General features: G+C 36.8%; 1 protein-coding gene and 1 long non-coding RNA gene across 13 annotated transcripts in view; one reads left to right on the top strand and one right to left on the bottom strand.

The window, feature by feature from the left end:
- Nucleotides 1-23,531, top strand: part of Camta (Calmodulin-binding transcription activator) — a 249,043-nt gene that overhangs the window by 102,642 nt on the left and 122,870 nt on the right. Inside the window, exons 1-2 of one of the 12 annotated variants that reach the window (XM_069043129.1) lie at nt 18,801-18,953; nt 20,233-20,483. The exons of 9 other annotated variants lie outside the window; for them this stretch is intronic. In XM_069043129.1, the coding sequence (XP_068899230.1) occupies nt 20,420-20,483 (64 nt within the window). In that variant the 5' untranslated portion in view covers nt 18,801-18,953; nt 20,233-20,419. Of the gene's footprint in view, nt 1-18,800; nt 20,484-23,531 lie in introns of those variants that run through there. 2 more of the 12 variants (XM_069043128.1, XM_069043127.1) reach the window with 2 other exon arrangements.
- On the bottom strand, nt 742-1,324 carry LOC138126895 (uncharacterized). The gene is made up of 2 exons (XR_011157997.1): nt 1,152-1,324; nt 742-1,097 (listed from the first exon to the last, which is right to left on the bottom strand). It is a non-coding gene; the product is annotated as an uncharacterized lncRNA (long non-coding RNA).

The raw sequence follows: 23,531 nt of genomic DNA, 5'->3' as shown, positions 1-23,531 counted from the left end.
CAGAACTCGCGGATCAAATTTACAGTGCGTTTTCCTTGGTGATAACTGAAAGCAATAGCGTTTAAAAAAAGGACAGGGTATAATCGATTTTTTGTAATGAATAATTCAAGTTGACCAATCAGAAGGACGCTGTTAATTTGAATTTCACGTAAATTTAACCAAAGGTTTGAATTGCCTAGCAACATAATTCTAGTAAGAATGGTATGGAATTTCAAGTAAATGTTTGGGCAACTGTGAAGATTTTGACAACGTCAAGTTATAATTTGATTCGAAATTGTCAAACTTCGTATTGAAATCATATATACAGCTGCAGAGTATGCCGAAATGCTCATAATTTATGGAAAGTGCCCGCGCAATGCACGTGAGGAAGCAAGGATGCAATACGTTTTCCACGACGTTTGCCATATCCAAATTATAACGTATTTCTATGGTTGGTGTACCGTGCTCGAGACACTGGGTCCTTGGTGCCTACCTGACAAGAAATTGGTGGTCCCCCGCGAGAAGTTAGAACGCCAGAGACTGAAGATGCTGTTCTTCAGTCCTTTGATGACGACGGTAGAAGAAGTATATTTGAAAAACTATATTTACCGCGAACCTATCAATATTTTAGAAGAACTAAATGACCAAATTCACGAAACACTGGCTACTGTTATTCCTAATGTGCTTAGACTGGCAAGGGAAAATTTAATAAAACGAGCTCGCCTATTCCTTCAGATGAAAGGTGGTCAATTTGAACACATGTTATAAATTATTCTTTTTATTTTGCATGTTTCTTATTTCATTTGTTGCATTCTACATCGTTTAGTTATAAAATTTGATCTTAAATTTTTACTAATAATGATGCTAAAATAAATAGGTTAGTTCAATCCAGTTTTGTCTTCTTTCTTTCAGAACTGCCACTATGCTTGATTTGTTGCTCAAAACCTACGTGTAACTCCAGCTTTTTTAGCAATGTCAAGAATGTTCCTAAAAGTCTTTTCTTTCATTTCGACGATGACTCGTCCCGCTCGTGTAGCTGCGCTAATACGTTGCAGATGCAGAGTGTATGCACAGGAGTCAGGATAAATTTCTTGTGATTCCGATTCACTTCACAGGCCCTGCATATTTCACTTTTTACTAAGATTTTTAAGGTAGTAATATGTATTACTCACTTGACGCTACGTCGCCATTTTACCTTCCATCAACAAAGGTTCAATTCATCATATCCCTCCCGTCAATTTCCCATACCCCTCAAGGTTACAATTGCTCTGGAAATTTTCGCTCATAACAAACCATATTTCATTCATTGTCGGAAGAAGAAACTTCTTGCGTTCCCTGATTTAGATTCTGTATAATTATTCACCTTCCTTTGGCGCAATTATCCCATTTTTGGTTATTTCAAAAGTAGCTGTCACTTTTGACGTCTGTTTCGACAAGTTGACCAGATAAATATTCAAAATAATTTTATTATTCATCGAATTATACGTTGCTTGGCAATTGAGGGAAGGTACTCAATTTTCTCATAAAGGGAAAATTAGATCGAGCTCTATTGGTCAATTTGATTAATTCATAACTAAAAAGCTGTTGCACCCTGAATATTTTTCTAAACGTTTTTTACCTTCATTACCATCAAGGAATATACAGTTTCAATTTGATCCGCGAGTTCTGGGACACCCTGTATATTTAGTTATATGTATACCACTTTCCCGGTTATACATACACTACCAATATCTAGTCCTGCATAATAGAGAATTTAGAAGCTTTGGAAATTGAAAAAAAAAATTTAATTCCACTACGGTAACATTGCAAGGTAATGATGTACGAATATATCTTTGTTTACATTGTATTACCGTTAATAATAATAATAAAAATACATTGTTCTACCAGATAATTTAAATATTCCAATTTGGAGAAGATGGAAGCCAAAGAAAGTAAAAAAAACAAAAAGTACAATTTCTTCTGGGGAATATATTTTGAACGCAGCTATTTAAAATTTTAAAGTAATTGTGCGTATACCGATATTTTCAGTGTTACATATTTATACAATTTTTAGTGCGTGAACCCTCGTTTTAAGCTAATAGAAAAAAATAAATAAAAAGTGACGTGTCATTATTTCACTCTGGCGTTATGCAAATACATGCACCGAAATAGCCGAGTCATGAGAGTGCATTGAAAACAATTGAAGTTGTCTCACGATTTTAGCTTTAGAAACGTCATTTTAGATTTGTATTTTGTTGTTGAGTGTTTTTCCAACTGCAGACATTCAAAGAAACAAAGATTGCACTGAAATCATGCATAGTCTTTTTTCCACTCGTGGGATTACCATTCTTGAAAAAAGTACTACTTTATGCAGTTGTTGCATAATTTACTATTATGCAAAATTCATTACTATGCAGTAATGGTTGCTATGCTGCCAAGTACCACTTTTATTCATCATTTTGAATTTAGTAACTACAGTTCGTTACTCTAAAAAATGTGAACGAATAGTTTTCATTCTCTTTTTTATAATTCAAAAAATAATATTTGCCACAAAATGAAAAACACAGACTTAACAGTTAAATTAGAATGAAGTAATCTTTTATTGTTCATAGATTTTTAACTGGAACTGGTTCTTTGCTTGAGAAATAATCAATGTTTACCAGAAAGTTTCTTTAAAGTTTCGTGGCGAGATTTTAGTCGCATTTGCGGACATCATTGTTAGAGTGATTTCCTTGTGCAGATTGTTGCAGGACCTAAAATGTTGTCAGTGAAAACGTACTGTTAGTTGGAAGTTGGAATAAACTGCTACAACAAAGGAAATTGTCATTATCTAAAATTTTGGGCCTTTTAAAATATTTTAAATAGAGATTATCACTTTATCAGTATTATGAACGCATCACGCGGAAGCGTCACTTGCATTTGAAATTTATCGTAGTTTTGTCCTTTCGTTGAAATTATAGTATTTATTAGGTATAGTACTATTAATCTCGGTCAACTTAAAAACTTTGCAACACGAAACGTTTGTTAAACTATAATTTCAAATTTATTATTCATATGTCTGCGATAAAATCAGGTTATTTTAATTGTTTCTATAAAAAATGATTGAGAAAAAAAATGGGACATACATATTTAAATTAATATGTATATGAGAATTAATCGAGGGCACTTAACAAACTTACTCAGAAACTTGCCTTTATCTTAAAATATAACATGAAAAAAAATCATGTTTCCTAACTAGTGTAATAATAATTAATGACTGGGCTAGTAGCTGTAACGTCGTGTCTTATCGAACGAGAAACGGACGGACTTTTAATTTTTCGCCCTTACACCTGAAAGTAACGCGCAAGCTGGGACATTATTATTGCATTACGTCCCTGCGAGCCATGAGAAATTTAAATCTTTGGGCATTAACGGTGGGATGAAGACGAGACTCTTTAAGAATTCATGTTAGGACAGGGAGATGTAAACGCCATTATTTAAAATGCTCGGCACATCGTGCTAACGATGACTGATGACTTTACGTATTGAATAAGATGAAATACTGCACTTTTAAAAGTATTTTCCTCCGCCACTCGAAAATTTCATTTGACAACCGGGACGTGAAATTGGGTGGGCAATTTGAAAAAAAAAATTCCCCGCGGCGAAAACATGCGAACGGTAAATATTATGCATACATGTTCGATATAGCATTCGTCGGGCGATACATTTCGCAACAGCAGACCGTGAACATTTTCTTAATTGCCCCGGAGGCATGTGTGCATTTTCGAGAAATAATTAAGATATCACATTCGATTACGGTGGCGATTCTCACGAAACCGTTACGGATTAATTTAATCTCGTCGGAGGTTTTTCCAAAGCTGATTTTTAACTATATTTAAACATGTCAGCCGCATTTTTTGATACGGATCTCGCGTTTGGAAAATTGCAACTCGAGAGAAAAAAAAATCAACTCGGCGTCTGTTTTTATTGGATAATACTTGGCAACCACAATCCAACACCATACGTAGCGGAACCGGAAACTGACGCGGTTCGAGTCGTTATATTGGTTTTAAAAGAACCTTGAACATGCATTTCGACGTACAAGAGGAAATATTACGGAGTGCGTTTTAACACAATTAAAAAGGGAACGGTTTGTGAAACGTGGTGGAGGCGCCGGGGTGCTCTAATAAAAAAAAATTACATGGACTGGTGGAATTTAATTGGATACGCCTCGCTGAATCATCACACCTGTAACATTATATAAATAGCAATATAAAAACAGTGTAAAATTCAATTTGCATTCTTTTATGAACCAAAATGTAAAGCGATAATATAAAATTTGATGGAATCGAAACATTTATTGACACAATTGAATTTAAATTTATTGTAATTGTAGCGAAAGTGTAGGTACTCCTGCAGAGTTAAAAAGTACGTATTATAAATTCTGTGGTTTCTAATTTTATACCCGAAAAATATAAACTCTGATTTGTATCAAATATTAAAATGATGTTTACTTTAACGGCCGCGAAATTGGATTTCGCGGCCTGTTTTAGGTACGCGAAGTACTCGTTTCGCGTACGGTTGCACAAAAAAGACATTTTAGGACTTAAGTACAAGGGAATGATGAATAAAATTTATTGCACAAAAAAGACATTTTAGGACTTACAGTGGCGGCCAAAATAAAGTAGGACAAGTCTTATTAAGAAATTTAGCCAAAATTGAGTTGAGTAAACCAGGGTTACTATAATAAATAAATAAATATTTTCATATTAACCATAGAAAGGGCAAGCAAATTTACATTAGCGAAAAAACATTGTCCTACTTTTTTTTGTCCGCAACTGTAAGTACAAGGGAATGATGAATAAAATTTAATTTTTATTTATTTATTACGCTAACTACAGCTTAGGCCTATTTAATATAATAAATTAACATGGTAGCCATACCCACTTTCCGCTTAAAAAAAGCTCAAACTTAAAATTTTAATAATATTTAATAACTAAAACACTCAGGCGCGGTTTAACAAGTCATGATTTCAAAATGTAGAACAGACAATACAATGAGACTAAAAAAGTAAGAATAACCAGGAAAAACATGTTGTTCTTAACACTAGGCGAAATACACATTGCAATATTTACCATGTGCCAGTTTGGGGTTCTTGAACACGTTTCTTTTGACAAACATTTGTGCTATTGCCATTGATTTAATTTGAGTTTTACAGTTGATCGATGATTATTACTAATCTTTCTTCCGTTCGGCGGTTTAAAATTTCCGGTATTAAGTAACGCACAAATCACAATAATCAGTCGTTTGTATCCAAATCACAAAAAAAGAAGTTGCACTACGGAAGTAAGGATAGAGTGTGCGTACCATGTTTTATGTTGTCATTGTCGTAGAACATATTTTTTGTTGAATAAATACGGATAAAGAATTCGTTTAAAACTTTTAGTTTCCTTACACAATTTGCTCCATCGAATTTGCAACACTTCCGAGGAAACTGCTTTAAGTCGGGATAATACATTTGAGGGGAAAAATCAAACGAACAAACCATGAAACTATCCTCGGTAAACCAATAAATACGTGTTTATCAATCTTGTTGATAAACCTTTCATGTTCTAAAGATGGACAATTTCGTAGACATTATTTGGATTAACTGATAAAACTGGTGGAATGAATACTGGTGAATCGTTAAGAATCATATGGATTTATTTGATAACTTCTTTAAGTAGTGAACAAACAAAAATACATGTTGAAACTTTTCAGATATATGTACTTAGTTTTTACTTACCCTTAGTTATCAATACTCAACTCATGTCAACACTAAGCAAGATTAACGAACATCAAAGAATTATTGTTCTTGTTGTAATTCGAGGGCGGTCTGACGGAAAGTAAGCCTAGAATAGTAAAAACAGGTTCTGGTTTTACTTTATTACAAATGTTTCCTCAGAGTCAACAAGATGTTAAAAGTAGCCAAACGACTTATCTGCGAAGTGATCGACAAACGCTCGTTTTCATTTGAAAATCTTCGAATCTTTTTTCAAATCTTCCAACAACAAATCAGTCTGATGACTCTAGGGTAGATGATGTCAATTGGAGTACCACCACAACACATCCTTTTTGCAAAATTTTCACGACGTCTCTCAACTTAACCATGGATTTCGCACAAAATTTGCCATCACTGTACAACAGTTTTGTAAACAGTTACTTATCAATATTCTGTTGCAACTCCAAAGTACATACCACACAAATGCAGAACTTTAAATTATCTTGGTGGTTTTGTGTATTTGTTTACGTGTTGAATTGCCTTTTAATTGAATTCCAAGTGGCGTCGTAGAAAAAATGCATCTGCCCTGCAGAATCTATCTTAACATCGATTCTCCAGATTCCTAGTCTAGTGCTCTCAACAATTTCAGTACCAACCTCTGACATTTATTGCTCTCTTGAGGAAGTCTTGACTACTGACATTCGCACCAAGAGAATCTGTGCTGATCTTCAACATTTCAGGTGTCTTGAAAATGCAAATTCGGCAAGGACTCTCGTCCGTCGAAAACAACGGATCTTGTGTTTCCACGGTTACATAAGAGAACTAAGAATTTAAAACATTCTTTCGGGCGCACTCGGTGTACATTTAGATATACGGAAATTGAGGTTTCAAATAAACGAAAACATGTTATTCCTCTGAAGTTTTTGCGTAAAATAAAAAAATTTAAAAAAGTTTCTTGTAAACTTAATCAGGAAACATATTGTATAAAAAAATGTTGTTCAATATAGTAAGGACAGAAAAATATTTATTTAATGGAATTATTGCTTGTTCAAATATTCCGTAATACAGAGTTATTTACGAGAGATGAAAATTTCGTTATATGCAACCGAAACTACAATTTCCAATAATTACTAGCTTCCTAAATTTATAAAAGGGAATACTTAAATCAACGATTACTGGCCTTTATTGTCTGTCATATCAGTTTTCACATTTTTAATAATCATACTTTTTCAACTTTTTTCATAATGTACACAAAATATGAAAAGACGGATACGATTCTGATATGTGGACAATGTAGAAAAAATGGTGCGCAAGCTGCATTTATTTGCAGATGGCAATTTCCAAATAGGCAACATCCATGTTTGTTGTAAAAACTTTTGCTCATAACCTCAATAAAGAGAAAGTGTTGATTAATCTTATTCGCCAAGCTGCTTGGATTGCTAACTTCTTTGGAATTAAACAAAATATCAAGTTCTAGGGGTTTCTTGTATTTTGGGTTGCATATTACGAAATTTTCATCGGAAGTCTCTCGTGAATAACCCTGTATTTATGCTTTTTTTATTTTTATGTAGATGCATCCGGCGAAAAAATTGCCAAAATAGATTTCAGTTACGGTACGTTTGGTAACTTCTGAACAAAGAAGCATAGAAGGAAGTTGAAGAATAGAAAATGATGAAAAAAAATTGAATTGTGCTAGTGTCGTAGGTTCTGTGTGTCCTTTTTCGGTGGTACTGATTCTTTTGCGGCGGGGTCGTGTGTATGTGTCGGGGGTGTCTAATTGGGTAAGTTGGGTCCCGGCGGCTTAGGTGGGCCCGGCGTGCCGTTAATAAATCCCGTGTTTAGAGTTCGCTTCCAAACAGAGAATAGCGTTCTTAAATCTTGTTAACTGTTCTAATTACACGGCAACCTAGAATAGCTAAATTATATTTAAAAGGGCATGATTAACAGGCAAAGGCGGCCAATTAAAGTTTATTTAGTTCGTTATCGTAAGTTGGGGGGCCCGTCGTTTTCACGACATCATCTCTAACGTGGTAATGGTCTATATTTCACGCTTTGTGTGTTTTTTGCCTTACCCGATCGGGCCTGGTACGCGATGTCACTTCATTTTCGTCCTTTTTTCAGGACATCGCCGTCTCATTTCCGCCGATTTAAAACACGCAACTTCGGGACTCTTTTCAAAACTTTGGGTTTTGTTATGGCCACACATAATTTTTCGTGCTTTTGCTGCCAGGGTGGCTGAAAGAACATTTTTCGTGCCACGCTACGACGGAGGAAGTTTTTCAGGGATGTTGAACAAGCCCTGAATTATTTGGCACGACTTCGGCGCTATTTATTACTCGCTTATTAATAGTTTATAACTTTGATAAATTTATTGTGCGTTTTATTGCCCCCTGCATCTTATAAAGTCGACCGCAAGCGATCACCACTGCCTAAACTTGTCTGGCCGCAGATTAATAATCACAATTTGTCCTGGTTTTAGTCGGCAACAACAGGAAATCGTTACACGGCGGTTATTTAAAATTCAAATAACACAACGTAATAATCGTTATGCCCCCCTTATATTGGCAAATGTGTGTACGCATAAAAAAAACGCGGATCGTTGGCAGAATATTAAACCATAACTCCCGAATATTTCAATTGATATTAACCCGAAAACTTTGGCCGGCCCCTGCCGATCTATTGATTCCCGATCCTAAACTCGTAAAACAAATTGAATTCATACTAAGAACTTTGAAATTGGATCTAATATCGTTCATTTTTTGGGACCCATAAACTAATGGTTTTCCCTTATATAATTTTTGCAACATCCACGCTTTGATGGATTACACGCTTTCCTTGCTTGTATCGGTGATACAAAACCGAAAATCCATATCTCGACGCATCAGCAACTTTTTTCCTTTTATTAACTTCGACTTTCACCAACTTTGCCGCCGGAGGATATTCAATGACTGCATTTTTTTCTTCCGATAAAATAACACTCTCTTTTCCATAAAGTCGCTGAAAAAACATATTTAGATGTTACTGATACCACTTCTTAACGTTACTTATCTAAATGTTGATTAATTATTCCCCATTTTTTAATCTGACATACGAGGGTGGTTCATCATTTACTGTCCCTGACCTGGAAACAAAAGTTCAGGCAACTTCAGACAACCTCGTTTCTCGACACCGCCACTACCAAGATCTTACAGATGTGGTACAACAATACCAAGGTCTTTTAATTCTGGCAATAAACACTTACTGGGTGTTAGATCTGGGAAGTAGAGAGGATGCTTAAATATGTTGACGCCAGCCACGAAAATAAAGCTCTTAGCATTCTCCTGATGGAACAGCATACCTCGTCTCAACTTCACCCTCTTCATCCTCTATCTAGAAAATCAATTTAGCCTATTACACTTTATCCTGACAGCAAGCAGTCAATCAAAAGGAGTCCATCAGTGTGTTATAAACTATTGTCGTAACTTTTCCTGCTGTTGTATAGAATTTTAAGGGATGTAGTGAACCCTTGTGTCTTCACTTTATACTTTGAATCAAAGCGATCAACTCAGGTTTTATCAAATCTTTCAAGTAATTCATTCTGACTGTGATGAATCGGCCCAATGTCTTTGGACGGGAAGAGCGAGAGCATCCCCAAAGGTATTTTTCATGATCCCGGTGAGTAACGACTAAATCACTGACTCAGAGATCAAAAACTTCTGATCTGGTTCAACCTGATTGGATGATTCTTTAATAAACAATCAATCGGTCAATTCCTACGTCAAAGAGAGTAAATTATCGACGACCCTGCTATCATTACTGATTGAGTACTCCTTACGATTTTCGCTTTCCATTTTGCTCAATTTTTCATCAATTTGGACAATTTTGATTTTTTTTTGCGTAACTGTTTATCTAAAGTGTTTTAGTTAAATTTGGGCAATTTTCTTTCAGTAATTAATTAAGAACTTGGTTTTATTTTTGTATAAGCACAACTTATTAATACGTAATCAGTATAATACGTCAGAGCCTAATACATTAACTTAAATCGATAAAGATTATAATAACATGCGTGATCGTAATGCGTATCTTAAACAAATAACTTTGACAATCTTTGTCCGACGTCATTGATCGAAATCTGTTGTTTTTTTATTTTTTCATGATCGTTATTTGTTGGAGGAAAACAAGATCACTAGATTTGTCATCTTTGTTTATAATTCATATGGAAGTCAATAATTTTGGACATTGATGGAAAAAACCCACGGTCTAGGCAAGCGTTGGTGTTTTGTCGGTGTGTAACTATGTGTGAATATGGACTGAATGTTTCAATTTTATTTGTGTTTTTCTTGGTTCTGAAATGTAGAGTTTTTGTTGATATCCTCGTTTTATTTTTGTCAGCATTAGGAGTTATTCCGCCCACCCGCAAATAAATAATATTATTGTTCCACTGGTTGTTGTCTTTCTGTGGCTTTCCTGTTGTCTTTTCCTCATTAACCATCTCTTGGTTCCGGTCGTAAACTTGCAAAAGAAATTGAATTCAACGGACAATTTCGAAATTGGATCAACTCTGTTTGGCGCTTTTTCATACACTTTTCTCAGATTACGGCCTCTTCTTATTTGTATCTGTATCTTGCGGAATCAGCAGATCTTTTATTAAGTTCAGTCGCACCGGCATCAATCAATCAGGTTCCGATACCGATTTTTCGTGTGGCGGAACGAGCCCCTCCGGATTTTAATTTTTATGCGCCGCCAATATTTCCCGTCCTCGAAATTCGGTCGTCGCGTTTATTTTTAGCCGCGAGTCACCTCGATCGGGGAAACTTCCCCTTATCGCACATGTGTTTGGGTGAAGGGCGGGCGTGTCGGTATTATATTAAAAGTCGGTGGAGGTGTTGATTCGGGGTTATGTGTCGGTTCGGCGGCGGCGGTGGCGGTGGCGGGGTGAATGGGCACGCGTGACTCGATTACCCGGCCATTATATCACCATCCGGTAGACATGTAATCTTACGGTGGCCGCCGTTGCACCGCCGCCGCTCCCATTACCCACCTGCGGAGTGTTCAGATTTATAAGTCCCCGCTAACGGGATAACCAGATCTCCGGACCCTCGCCTCCATCCCTCGACGGTAGCGCGAGGAGTTTATTTCGAAGTTTACTTAACCAGACAGAAGGCCGTGTCCGCCGACCGCTCGTGTGTGCCCTCGCTAAGAAATTACTTTCGAATAGCAATCTACTTTAAATAGGGTTACAGGAAATAAAGTGCCCACGGAGTGGGCTTTTCTTACATTTGTACTTATTAAGCCGAACTGACACCGGCGTGGAACTCTGCCGTTCCGCAACACACTTTTTTAACACTTCGAAACATTTGATATGAATGAGTTTAATCGAAAAGTAAAATGATTGTCAAAATGGCATTTACATATTATAATTACAAATGAAATAAGTGAAATGAAAACAAAAACAAATAAAATAAAAGATAGGTATAGTCCATTTTTAAATTATAGTCTGATGAGGTTAGTCCGAGTCAAGGAGTCGACATGACCTGCGTCTGCTTTTGACATTTGACAGCAGTGCATGGTGCTAGAGGTATTTTCATATTTGGTGGCGGAAACAAAAGACTGAGAAATGTCATAAAAATGTATTGTCAGTGTCAAATTTCTCATAAACGCCGTAAAAAGGAATGTCTAGGTAAATTTAAATTTTCGCTAAATAGATTGAAAAAACAAATTCTAAGGAAACCAATTTTTGTCAGTGCTTCAAAAGGAAAAGTTATTCTCATATAATCAAACGTATTACAAATTATTTCTCTAGTTCGACGATGAATAACTTTCTTATCGCCAATTTGCTGTATTTCTGTCGAAATTACGAACTCACGAACGTCTTTGAGAAATTTGACACTGACAATACAAATTTGTGACATTTCTGTCTTTTGTTTCCGCCATCAAAGATGAAAATATCTCTACCAATATTTGAAAATTTATATTTTTTGAGACTTTGAGTTGTGTTCTTTCGTGCTTTCTTGGTTTTTCTCCAAATTCATTCCTCCGTTTTAATTTTGTCTTTCAAAAAACCGCTCCCTTCAGAACTCTTTTGATAACTATTTATCAACTAATAGGTAAGATATATTAAAAATTGTTGAAAACAACACTAAAGAACCACGTTTAGATTTTGTTTCGGCAACGCCATGAATTAGTTTACCCCCTTACACGTTTCCGCGCCATTCCAATATTATTTTTGCAATTACAGATTTTGCAAATGAATCTGTCCACTTACTGCGTAGCTTTTCGTTGGCATCATACGGTGGACATTTGAAGCAAAATTAAACAAAACCAGAAATAATGTGGTTAAAACGTAACCTAAAAATTTGACGTCGCTAATGTAGCAAACCGAATAAACGTACAACTCGCATCTTGCTCTAATCGCACATGCTAAAACGAGATGCATATAGAATACGTACAAAAGTTCAGTAGCTTGTTTTAACATTATGTTGAAAAGAGATAGCAATATAACAGTTGTTCTGTTTTTTGATTGATACTGTCGCGAGCAATAAATTTTGGTCGTCAATGTCATTTCAAAATTTGGTTAGATTGTCACAAATTTAAAAATTTTCCCGGTCTGATTATGCCCATGTCAACAAAGTGTCAAAAAATGAGAAAAAAATGACAATGTCATACAACATGATGATGGGTTATGATATTTACGACTGTTTTACAATGGAGCATTTTCGACTGCGTCAAAGAATGACCTTGACGATCAAAATTTATTGCTCGCGACTGCACATCGGACTATAATTAAAAAAATGGACTTTATGTATTGTTGTTTCAGGTTAAACAATGCTTGATTTGCATAATAATATGTACGAGTATATTTCAAAAAAAAATCAACTGAACATAAAAGGGAAAAAATTAGGAACGTACAAAAATTAGATATAAAAATTCCAAGGGCATTCTTCAATTTTTTCCAAATTTTCTGGACATCTCTATCAGAATTACTAAAAAAGTGCTGTGCTAATTTGAAAAAAAAAAAAATTGACAGTTTAGCCTTGAAGCCCTTGGAGGCTGTACATGAATTTATTAGGCCATTTTGTAGCCTATTCACAACCATTTAATTAGCTGTATAGATAATTAAAATCCTCCCATAAATAAAGGGAGCTATGGACTCGTCTTGTTTTTTGGGGATACCTGTATAATCAGGAACAGCGGGCTTATGATAGCTAAAATACGAAATAAATACTTTGGATTCAAATCTATTTTAATATCTTAAAAAAACTCCGTCTATTGTAGTTCAATATTTTTTGTATTCTCTTTTGGGTCACTTGACATATTTAAATCCAGTGCTGTTTTTAAAAAATCTATCAAGGACTGATTTTCCTGTCGAGAAATCGATCTCCACTCAAAATCTGACTGTTTCTCGCGCGCTCGGTTAAATTCGGCTCCCCCGAACTCACTCGATGAGCCTTTCACCTCGGAACGTGTGACGTGATGCGTGACGGTGAAACTAATTCACTGCCCGCAAATAATGTCGCGGTGCGGCTTCATAAAGAATTCAGTTCTGATCTTGGCTAACTTTTACATAACGGTTTCAATGCATGATGCCTAAACACATCTTCTAATATGCTAACTAATTAATAGAATATTTTATTGTTTTATTCAAAACTACACCTGCGAATTTACTTTATTTTTCATTTCAATCTTCTAGATCTAGATATTCACATTGCGATAAAGTCCAGCTTTCTTAATTTCCCAGATGGATTTTGACGCTACAATTTTAGTTACAATTATTGAAAATTACATTTTGTTGAGAGTTTGTCACATTTATTTCTATTTTTCGTGCTTTTCAAGTTTTCAGTCAACGTCGAGGCCTTTCGCCGGCCATGTTGGCACCATCACATTGATTACAACAGTTTTCCACGAACAGTCCCTTATTTACTGTGCACTATCGCAATCCGGCTGGGCTTCGGTTTATTTAACAATTTTTTTTTTCCAAAAGCTGCATTTGCGATTGGTTGCGCATCGCCACACATACATATGCAATCGTTTCGAAACATTTACAGATATTAAAAGTCAACATTTTTAAAAAACAATGCACGAATATGGATCGGCATAATTGTTAAAATTCTTTTACGCGAGCTCAATAACTCAACGCCAATATCCACAATCTTAAAGCGGCGAAGAAAATTGGTGGATGCGCCGGGCAAGATTTATTCGTCGAGTTCCGAGTGTGTCGATAATTCTTTGCACGTACTAAACGAATTAAAATATTAAAATTTTTAATGTCGACGCTGCGAGTGTGTGCTTTCAACGGACAAATCTCCGAAGAATGATAATTGACTTTTTCGATGCAGAACCGAATTAAGTCGATTCCCCCCTTGAATATAAAAACTCGTCTCTTTCGCGACTCTCCGAAATTGATTAGTCCGACTGACTAAAGACTTAATTAGACAATTGTTTGATCTTAATCTGATTAACTTTTGTTCCAGTTTCCTTCCGTTTTTCTTTGTTTCTTTTATATGCAAATTAAGCTGTATCTTTAGCATTTTAAGTGAAATTAGATCCAAATTAAATTTTATTATTTTTAATTTAAACAGCGAAATCCAATAAAAGCTCATTTAAATATTTAACAGCGCCGTTTGATATTTTGAGCAGGTAATTGCCACGTAATACCTTTAAGAAACCATAACTGCACCACCCTTCACCATCGGAGAGCTTCCTAATCCGGTCGCAGACTCGACTGTGTTAAATTCCGGAACAGCAAACCGCATTTCGATTTATTCGAACCGTGGCAAAATTCAAAATTAATTTGTGGTGATTTTAAAAACGGACGGAAGGTTAATTTCACAGTTTGCTAGTAACGGTAATAAATGTATCAATTATTCGAAACGAACCGCTAAAAACACACCGGAAATGAACACATAGTTCGAAATTAGAACAAAACAACCGCCACAACTATTACATATACCAAAATATCCCGACCGTGTTGTTACGATTAAAATTTCCTGTTGTTTAAATTCCTGAAGGAATTCGCAACGCGCTCGGCCGAATCGGAATTTAAGAAAAGTACGGCCCACGGACGATGGTGTTTTAAGGGCGCACGTTTCATTTTTTCCTCTCTTCCGAATCAATTTGGACCGTAACGCACAACGCCTTCACGAATTGTGCGATGAATTAGCTGTTAAGAAGCTATTTTTCTCAGCTGTCTCGCTAATGATGTGTTGATATTGATCAGCGGCGTTAGTTTTCAGTTGTTTCAGGATACGCCGCCCCTCCTGGAGGATAATTCTCGGTCGCTCGTGTATTTTTCTGTGTGGGGGGTCATTCGGAAACCGCTATTTGTGCGGTCTGATGTTTAATAGACCATTAATTTTTAAATTAATGCAATATTTTGTTCGTAAATAGCCCAGTTAAAATACAACCCGCGATAAATGGCCACTTCCACGTACAGAGTGTTTGTTAATAAACTGAATAATAACAACATAAAAATTAACTATTCATAAGAAAAGCCGTCTGTTTGCTAATCTTTAGCCCCGAAACGGGTATATTACGGCACCCATGTTGGGTAATTGAATTTGATTTACGTTTATGAGCACACGTATGCTAATACTTCGCCACCCTTTTTATTTCTTTTGATACGGTATTTAAGCATGGGGCATTAAGGAATCGGTTGCATGAAAGGCGAGCAGAAAGGTGATACACAAAGGAATTTAAATAATAATTTCGGGTAAGGAGTTATCGAGGGCCTCGACGCGAAGGTCGAGGGCCTCGACGCGAAGGTCGAGGGCGTCGTTCTAAAATTATCATCACGCACTCCGACGAACGGAATTTTTTCCGCGGCAATTAACACTTTACAAACGTAATTATTCGCGCTGTTTTTTTTTTCACAACGTTGTAACCCTTTTATGGGTGCAAAAAAATTCGCGTCGGTCTGCAAATTCAAACAGTTTTGGACAACACCTTTTCGAGCAATGTATCATGGACTCATTACCACATTCGAGTTCTCGACGTTATATTCACAGTCTGAAAGTTCGCGTCTTTTTGACTAGAATCAGTAATCCTAAGAAATTGTCAATTGATTCTAAAAATGGAAACAATCCTGTTCTTAGAATCTAACGTTTCCAAAAAGTATACGATTAGATGTTGCTTCTAAAAATTTGCAATTATTTTCATGATTTTTGTAAATTAACAGGGTGCTTTGCATGTGGTAGGAACTGAATATTCATAACATTTTCAAACCGCAGTAGATTGATGTTCTACCGATTCATTAAAAATTTTTGTAATTCAAATCACAACTCGTGTGTCGTGTGTGCAGTTTTGTTTACAATGTTTATTTTTATTTTTTTAATTTGTGCTTACATTATCGACACATACAGGCTTTCTTACCGCTCTGTCGACTCAAAATTCTGTAATTTATATATATATATAAAACTGAATGTCTGTTTGTTTGTATATTTTGTATGCAAATCTACAGTTTTACTCCGATCTTGATGAAATTTTGTACACTTGATCTTCAAAACAAGAAGAAAATTACTGTCTACTTTAATTTTACAAAAACCAGCCCCTACTATCATTTTCAACCCTGTTAAGAAAAAAAGACAGTTTTTTCGAGTTGGAAATACCCTCACCTTCGCCGCTTCACCACTAGTTCATCCTCTGAGTATATCGTCACCTTCGCCGCTTGACACCCACAAAAAGCAACCCCTATTATCATTTTTAAGCCTGTTAAGCACAAAAAAAGTTTTTTCGACATGGAAATCGCGTTTGCATGATATGTTCAGGTCTCATAGTTACATTTGGTTGTTTATAAAAGTAGCAATTTCGCAAAATGTGTTTGAATGATTGTGTTTTACCGGAAGATGTCTTAAATGAAGCAGAACAAGCTTCAAATAGCTTAATACCGGAAAAATTAAAAGGCAGGTATCTGAAATCAAACGAGATAATCAAACAATAGGAGGATCTAAATAAGGTTACAACTGAAAATAAAAGTGTTATGTTGGCGTATTTTCATGAATTGGTAAGTGATCATACTGTTAGTTTTTTATCGTATTGATCTTTTTGTTTATATAGTCGAAGAAAAAAGTAGTCTACAGTAAAGTTTTAATTATTCTTCGTAAAAAGACAAACTTCATATTGAAATTACTGCGTTTATCACAATACATGAAAGTAGAAACATAATTTTAAAACATTCTGAAATTTGCGGGCGAAGCCGCGGGTAAAAGCTAGTTTTATTATAAGTGCAGAATGAAATTTCTGGTTTCATGGAAAATTTACAGAAAACACATACGATTAAATCAAATTGTTCTATTTAAAAAAAATTTAAAGACATTTTCAACATAATGATGTCACCATCAAAGACAATACTGTTAAAAAATCACGTTATTTAAAATAATATTTAAGTATTGGTAGCAACATTTTCTGGCGGCTTATCGTGATAAACTTGTTTCACTTTCATTATTTATATGGAAATTACATTAACTTCAAAATTTCAAATGGAACGTGCTAGCTTTTGCTTTCGATGACATATGCTTTGTTATTGTTAACGGAGCTAAAATCATGACGATTATAACATGTCTCTCATCAAAAGCGCTTCATATGCCATTTAATAGTAGTTGACAACAAAATTTGATTACATATCGGGTGTTCATTTAAATTTATCCTCAAAGTAGGCGTTGAAGTGTCGATTGTGAACGCACCACGGATTATACAGATCACGGATCAGCTGTTTAAACCTAACCTCACTTTTTGAGTTGTTTGTGTTTTTACTCTGCAGACTGACGAGTGGTGGTGGAACACCAGATATAATTCTAATGGTAGTACATAGACATTTTTAATTGATAGTTTCTAAAAATACTGCAATCGATGCTTATTTTCTTGTCTTTTTTTGGAGATTCTTACATTATGGTCCAACAGTAATCCACCAACACTGACGGAATTCACTTGCTTCGATATTTTCTTTCATTCAGACTATTTCTTGATAAAAACGTTCCACTTGCTCATTGCTACAATATCGCAGTTTGTATTTTTAGAAACATGTTGCACTCCAGTGGCTCTTCAACAAAGTATTCTTAAGTTTTTAATCATATGGTCTATTATTTCCTTCTTTGGGGTACTTAAGATCACTGAAGAGGTACAGAAAGGGAGTCGATTCAAAGTCTTAAAGGTCTCATAATTTTGAACAATTATATCTAATTGAAATTGAAATGTACCAAATTGTTTATTAATTTGTGTCAGTTTGTGTTGACATTTGTTGGACTAACTTACAGAATTTTTGAATAAATAAAAGATTTGAAAAACACTAGCAACGAATCAATTTTCTTAAAGCATATTTGTTTAGGACGGGACATTCGGTATGTGCAGGTTTCTTGCACACAGTAAGTTGGATGGAGTTGATTCATTCGTAACGTACATACATTAAAAAGCCAGATGTTTCTGTTTTGAACAATAATAAGAATTTAAATGTGTGCAAAAATCATGTTCTCCGAAATTGAAATGTCTGTTAATTGTTGCCATCAGTTGACGGCTCCCGCTAAACAGTAGAGACGTTTGTATTCGCAGAATTAAATCCTCTAAAATTAGAACATGTGCAATTCGCGAGGAGCAAGTGCAGATTTGTTGCTACGTTGCGGTGTCCGTGCGTATCAGATTCTGTATTTAAGGTCGGGGCGTTAAGAAATTGATCTGGTAGAAAATCCGGATGGCAAAAAAGGGCGTAATAGTGTTCCTTCCTCCGTGGAATCCGCACGGATTTTAGATCGGGGCCAGACAGATCAGTCCGCTCGTTCTGACAAGCCATCGATGTGTTTACAAGTTCTGTTGCAAAGCTCTTGATTTATATCGACGTTTAAAAGCTACTTTATTTCGAATTATGTTTAGAAAATATGCCGAACAATCCGCCGGCGTAATTGGATCCGGTCCTGACGCGGCCGGCGTCTTGACGGGTAATCTTAACCGACCGTGTGCATCAATAACGCCGCCCCCAGCGGGAGCGGGACGACAAGTAAAAAAAAAGGTTCAATTATTGTGTCAGTCCCGTGCCCATCTTCACGACATTTCGCGAATATTTACCCGGAAGTGTGGTGGTGCGCACGCACCGTCGAAGTCCGGAGGCACGCGTCTGGACGTCCGCCGTTTCCCATTCCGACGCCAGTCGTCGCCTAGCCGCGTCGTTCGTCGGTCCGTCGTCGTCTTCCCACAGCCGTACACGTGACTGAGAAGCACGCGGTCTCATTTTCGTTATGAGTTTGTATTAAATGCAGGTGGTGCCGAAATGTTCATTTCATGCCGGATCTAGGTAAAATGTGTCCCTTTTCGACCCCCGCCCGTCGCGGTTCTCGAAAATGATCTCCGGATTTTTTCCGGGACCGGTCTGATTTTCGTCCGGTGCATCCCGAACGGGGTCGACGGGTCATTACGCATCTTGACCGTAAAAGTTATTCGGTAATTGGCCGGTCGACTTTACGAGGGTAATAATTTTGCTTAAATGTCGATCTAATGGTCGACAACCGGGAGCACGATTCTTTTCTGCAAGATTAAAATAAAGTGGATGCGCCGAGGAGGAGCCGATAAATACCAGATTTATTGCCGGCGTAGGTTTTCACCAAAACAAAGTCTTTTACGGTCGTGAATTTTTTATTTTCAGGTAGGACGAGTCATTTCGGTCCGTATTGTTCCCGTCACTGGCGGTGGCGAATTTCAATTAATGCGACCGTGACCTTTATTCCTTTTTTGTTTTTCTCATAAGGTTAAGCTCACGAGAGCTTTCTTAGCTTTTATAAGGCCACTCTTATCTGGTAATAAACCGTTTGTCCTATTATAATGTAGGGAGTAGATTAACCCCTCACATCAGTCGCCTTGATCTTTATTATGAAATGGCTTGTTTTCGCCGATGCCAATTTTTTTTTTTTGACTTTTATATTAACTATGAGAAATAATGCCATTGTTTGTCCCCTTTTCTCGTGCTTATTAATTCAACTCCGGCATCTCCAGTCGGTTTTGGAGACGCGATTGTTTAGGGCACGAACGATATTAAAAAAATGCCAAAATTACATTACTTTCGTTTCGAGTCACGGCGAAGAGAGGCGAAAACGGAAAACTCCATTTAAACGTTTCCTGTAGCGCGATAGTGTTAACAGTCGCGATTCAGCCTATCTTATTATTTTTGTAGCTGATAATGTCAGAAATTAGGACGTGGTAAACGAACAAGTCTGAGCGCTCTTGTTCGAAAGTCTTTAAAAATTCAAGTCAGGTTAATCCTTTTGCTCCACAGTAAACACGCTCAAAATTGGAAATTTCGGCCGTCAAAAGTGCTTCAGCACGTGTCGATTCGAATTTATCAATCGCTTCTTTTGTACCGTACCGATCCGGCTGTAATTATCTTTATTATCGCTGTTAGTTACTAAAATATTTATGTAGCGATTGACGTTGCACGGAAAAGTTTGTTTGCCTTGCTCGCGTACACGTAGATTTTTTTATTGTTGCACACCGACATTACCACATGGGCGGTTCTAAATGTGGCGGTAATTATTTTCAAGAACGTTTTCGTTTGATAATTTTTTTTGTTAATTTTGTAGCGCCGTAAAGTGAGATGTGCGAGTGACTTCACGATGTATTAAACTAGTGAACAGTAAATATGCCAAATTATTGTGATCAGTGACAAATAGAAGAGATACGGTGGCGGGGTTCAGGCAACACCACGGCGGTGGACATGGCCACCACGTGCTCTACCACGGGTCGGTCCTGGGCTACCAAGGAAGGCACATGCCCACCGGACACCACCACATTTCGACCATACCCGCCCATTCGTCGATCCCGCTCAATGCCAGTGAGTAAATCCTCTTGTTGATACTCATCACCTCCAAAAATAAAAAATAATCTAACCGTACATGTATAACAGTTAACAGAACGAAGAGGTAAATGAATGATGTACTCTAGACGAAAGTTTAAAAATCAGAAGATTAACAACTTTTGTCTTGGCAACATGCGATGCGAATTAGATTTACTCATGATCACGTTTTTTGGCAACCGTCTATGTAATGCAATCTTTTTTCTTTGGCGTGACTCACCATTTCGTTGAGGTATTAAAAGCTGGACATCAGCAGATATGAGGTGAGCACAAAAAGAATTATCGTCGTTGCAACATTGTAAGGGGGCAGCAATTTGGCGATGGTTCAGTAAAGCTTGTAGAGACTTTGTTTGGCAAATCTTTAAGGGACTTTTTAGCGGCAATCTTATCCAACATACTGTTAACTAATAAGCTAACTTTTTATAGCCCCTAAAAGGTGTCCCGATTTCACAGCAGAAAATCTTGGTCGAGGAGTGAAGTGCTCCAAGTAAAAAAAAAAAGAGAATTCCACCACTTTGGAGATTCTGTAAACACCGGAAGGTACACAATTTTTCTGCAGTTTGTACCCCAATGCAAATGTTTTCTGTTAGCAAATAATCGGTAGAGGCGAATTTTGTTATTCTTGACTCTATTTGGAAGAAGGCCAGTTAAATTCACTTGACAAATTTCAAGAGGAAAATAGCTTCGATTGAAGTCCAGCACGTATTTTACAATTTGGGGAAGCATTTTCGGATATATTTTTGTTTATGTTGTTAGAGGGAAAAGCAGAGTAGGCGTTACGATCTCCACCTACTGATTTGTCAGTAAACAGTATGGAAATGAGGTCAGTCTATCTCGTCTGTTTAACTGAGTTGTACATTTTTACTGCGTTCAAAATCCTCCAAGAAATGTAGTGTTCCACTGACAGTTTGTCACCGTCTGGTGATAGAGTGATTTTGACGGCACATGTCGCAACCCGGTTTATTTCTTTCTCACCGTCATTTTACGGGAGTCAGTAATCTACCATCGTTGTCGAGATCGTTCTACCCTCATATTTATGTAGCGTCGTTAAACATTTTTAGTGGCTACTTATACAATGAATTTTAAGATCGGGGGAGGCGCGTACACCTATAGTTTATTATTTTGGTAAAATCGGGAGAAAAGGAAAGTGATGCGATAATTTTGGTAGCGCCGGGGGCGTGAAGGAGGGAAGGGCGTCGGAACTGCGAACTATCCCATGGCCGTTCCCGGTCCAATTAATAGTAGGGAAACTCATAACATTACTGCAAGCGGCCACAAAGGGCCATTAACTTTTAGTGATAGTGGCAGCATAATTTAGGCTAATATCGATCAATATATCGGAACATAATCCAGAGAGGGGCGTCTCGACACAAGAGGCCAACCGCTGGCGACCTCTCTCTGGTCGCTATAAATAATAGCGATAATGAAATTTTGCTAGCTTAATGAGCCGGCTAATGTCCGACATCTAGCTAGTACAGTAATTTCAAGCCTGCTGGTTGCTGTGGGGTTCAGGTTTAAAAAGTGATGCACTCTCGCATGCAGCTGCCATCTATAATAATGTAGCTTTCGTGCCTTCGCCCAAAGCAGACCATTTTAACGAGCATAAAAGACCTTGTTAGTTATTCTAATCCATTATAACTGGCTCTCGCCGCCAAGGAATCCCGAGTGGAAATTCGTTTAGTAAATTTATTAAGGGTTCTTTTACAATATCCAAAGGGAAGGGAGAAGGATCAATTGTCTTACCGAAAGCATTAAGAAATTCAAGTCCTGACCCTTGTCACATCTCTTTAGATGCGCCGGTGGGTTCTGTAAAATCCTTCAGCAAATTGGCTCACCCTTCATGATCCCGGAAAGATCACGCGTTTTTGTTTGCCTCGAATTGTTTCGGATTAATCGAGATGTTCCGATCCGCACTTGGTCCCTTTCGAAAACGTTCATTTTTTAAACTGGTAGGTGGGAAACGGTTCGTATTCCAGATTAATTTTTTAACAATTCTTATTCAAGTCAAGTTTCAAATTCCCACATCACGACCGCGATGGTAAATTTTGGATGATATTACATTCAGACGAGAGGAAAAAAAGTTATATCGTCGTACCAGTTTATTAACTTCATAACGCGCATACGGAATGCACAAGGAATGTCTCGGATTATTTTAATTTATAAAGTCTTTTCGCTCTCCGAGAAATCTCCGTTCATGTTTAAATGATTCGAGTCGGAAGGAGAGCTGAAATGTTTTTCTGATGAATTAGACCGAGTTGTTTTAGGTTGGAGACTTTGATGTCACTCAAATTCCTGGTTTGTATCGATCTCAAAACTATCAATCACGCTCCGTGTCGTCTTTCCCTCGGAGAAATCAGCAACACCTCTATTATTCACTTGACCAAATCAAATTATACCGATTCACGTCTTGTTTTTTGAATTGTGCGAATAGGTTTGCAACACTCGAGGCTCTCGCTGCAGTCACTTTTCGAAAATGTTCGTGTTTTTGTCAGATGTATTGACGCCCACGCAACTCTCCAACGCTGCTTTGTTTTTCCGGTTTGCTTTGAAAAATGCCGTTCCAATTGCGAATTATGTGAGAGGGAAAATTCGATACGGATTTAAATAAACAAATAATTTTGCGTTGCATTGTTAGTGTTTGCGTTCTCTTGTTGTACTCTGCCATTTATTTATCGAATTGGTTTTGTTTGATCAGGCGGACAATATTTGTTGTTTATTTAGGCACATTAAATTATTTATCGGCACATGTTCGCCAATTTAATGACACCGTTTCTGTTTCGGTTTCGCCGGTGACGAAAAAACAACAGAAAACATAATGTCACGTGACGAAATGTCGCCGAATAAAATGTAATCCGTATAACGTAATCTTTTATGTATGGCGCATCCTTTGTTTTATTTTTAAATTATATTTAGTTATTTTCCCCCAAGTTAGACGTGAGTTATTATCTTGCCTTCATCTTTCTTTTATGTAGAAATTTATAGAGTCCCTGGAGTGTTTTTGAAGATATTTGCGCTCTCCCGTTCTAC

Source organism: Tenebrio molitor, chromosome 3 (genome assembly GCF_963966145.1).
Source record: "Tenebrio molitor chromosome 3, icTenMoli1.1, whole genome shotgun sequence".
NCBI classification, from domain to species: Eukaryota; Metazoa; Arthropoda; class Insecta; order Coleoptera; family Tenebrionidae; genus Tenebrio; species Tenebrio molitor.
Note: the sequence above shows the minus strand (reverse complement) of the source record. Positions and strands in the feature narration are given on the sequence as shown.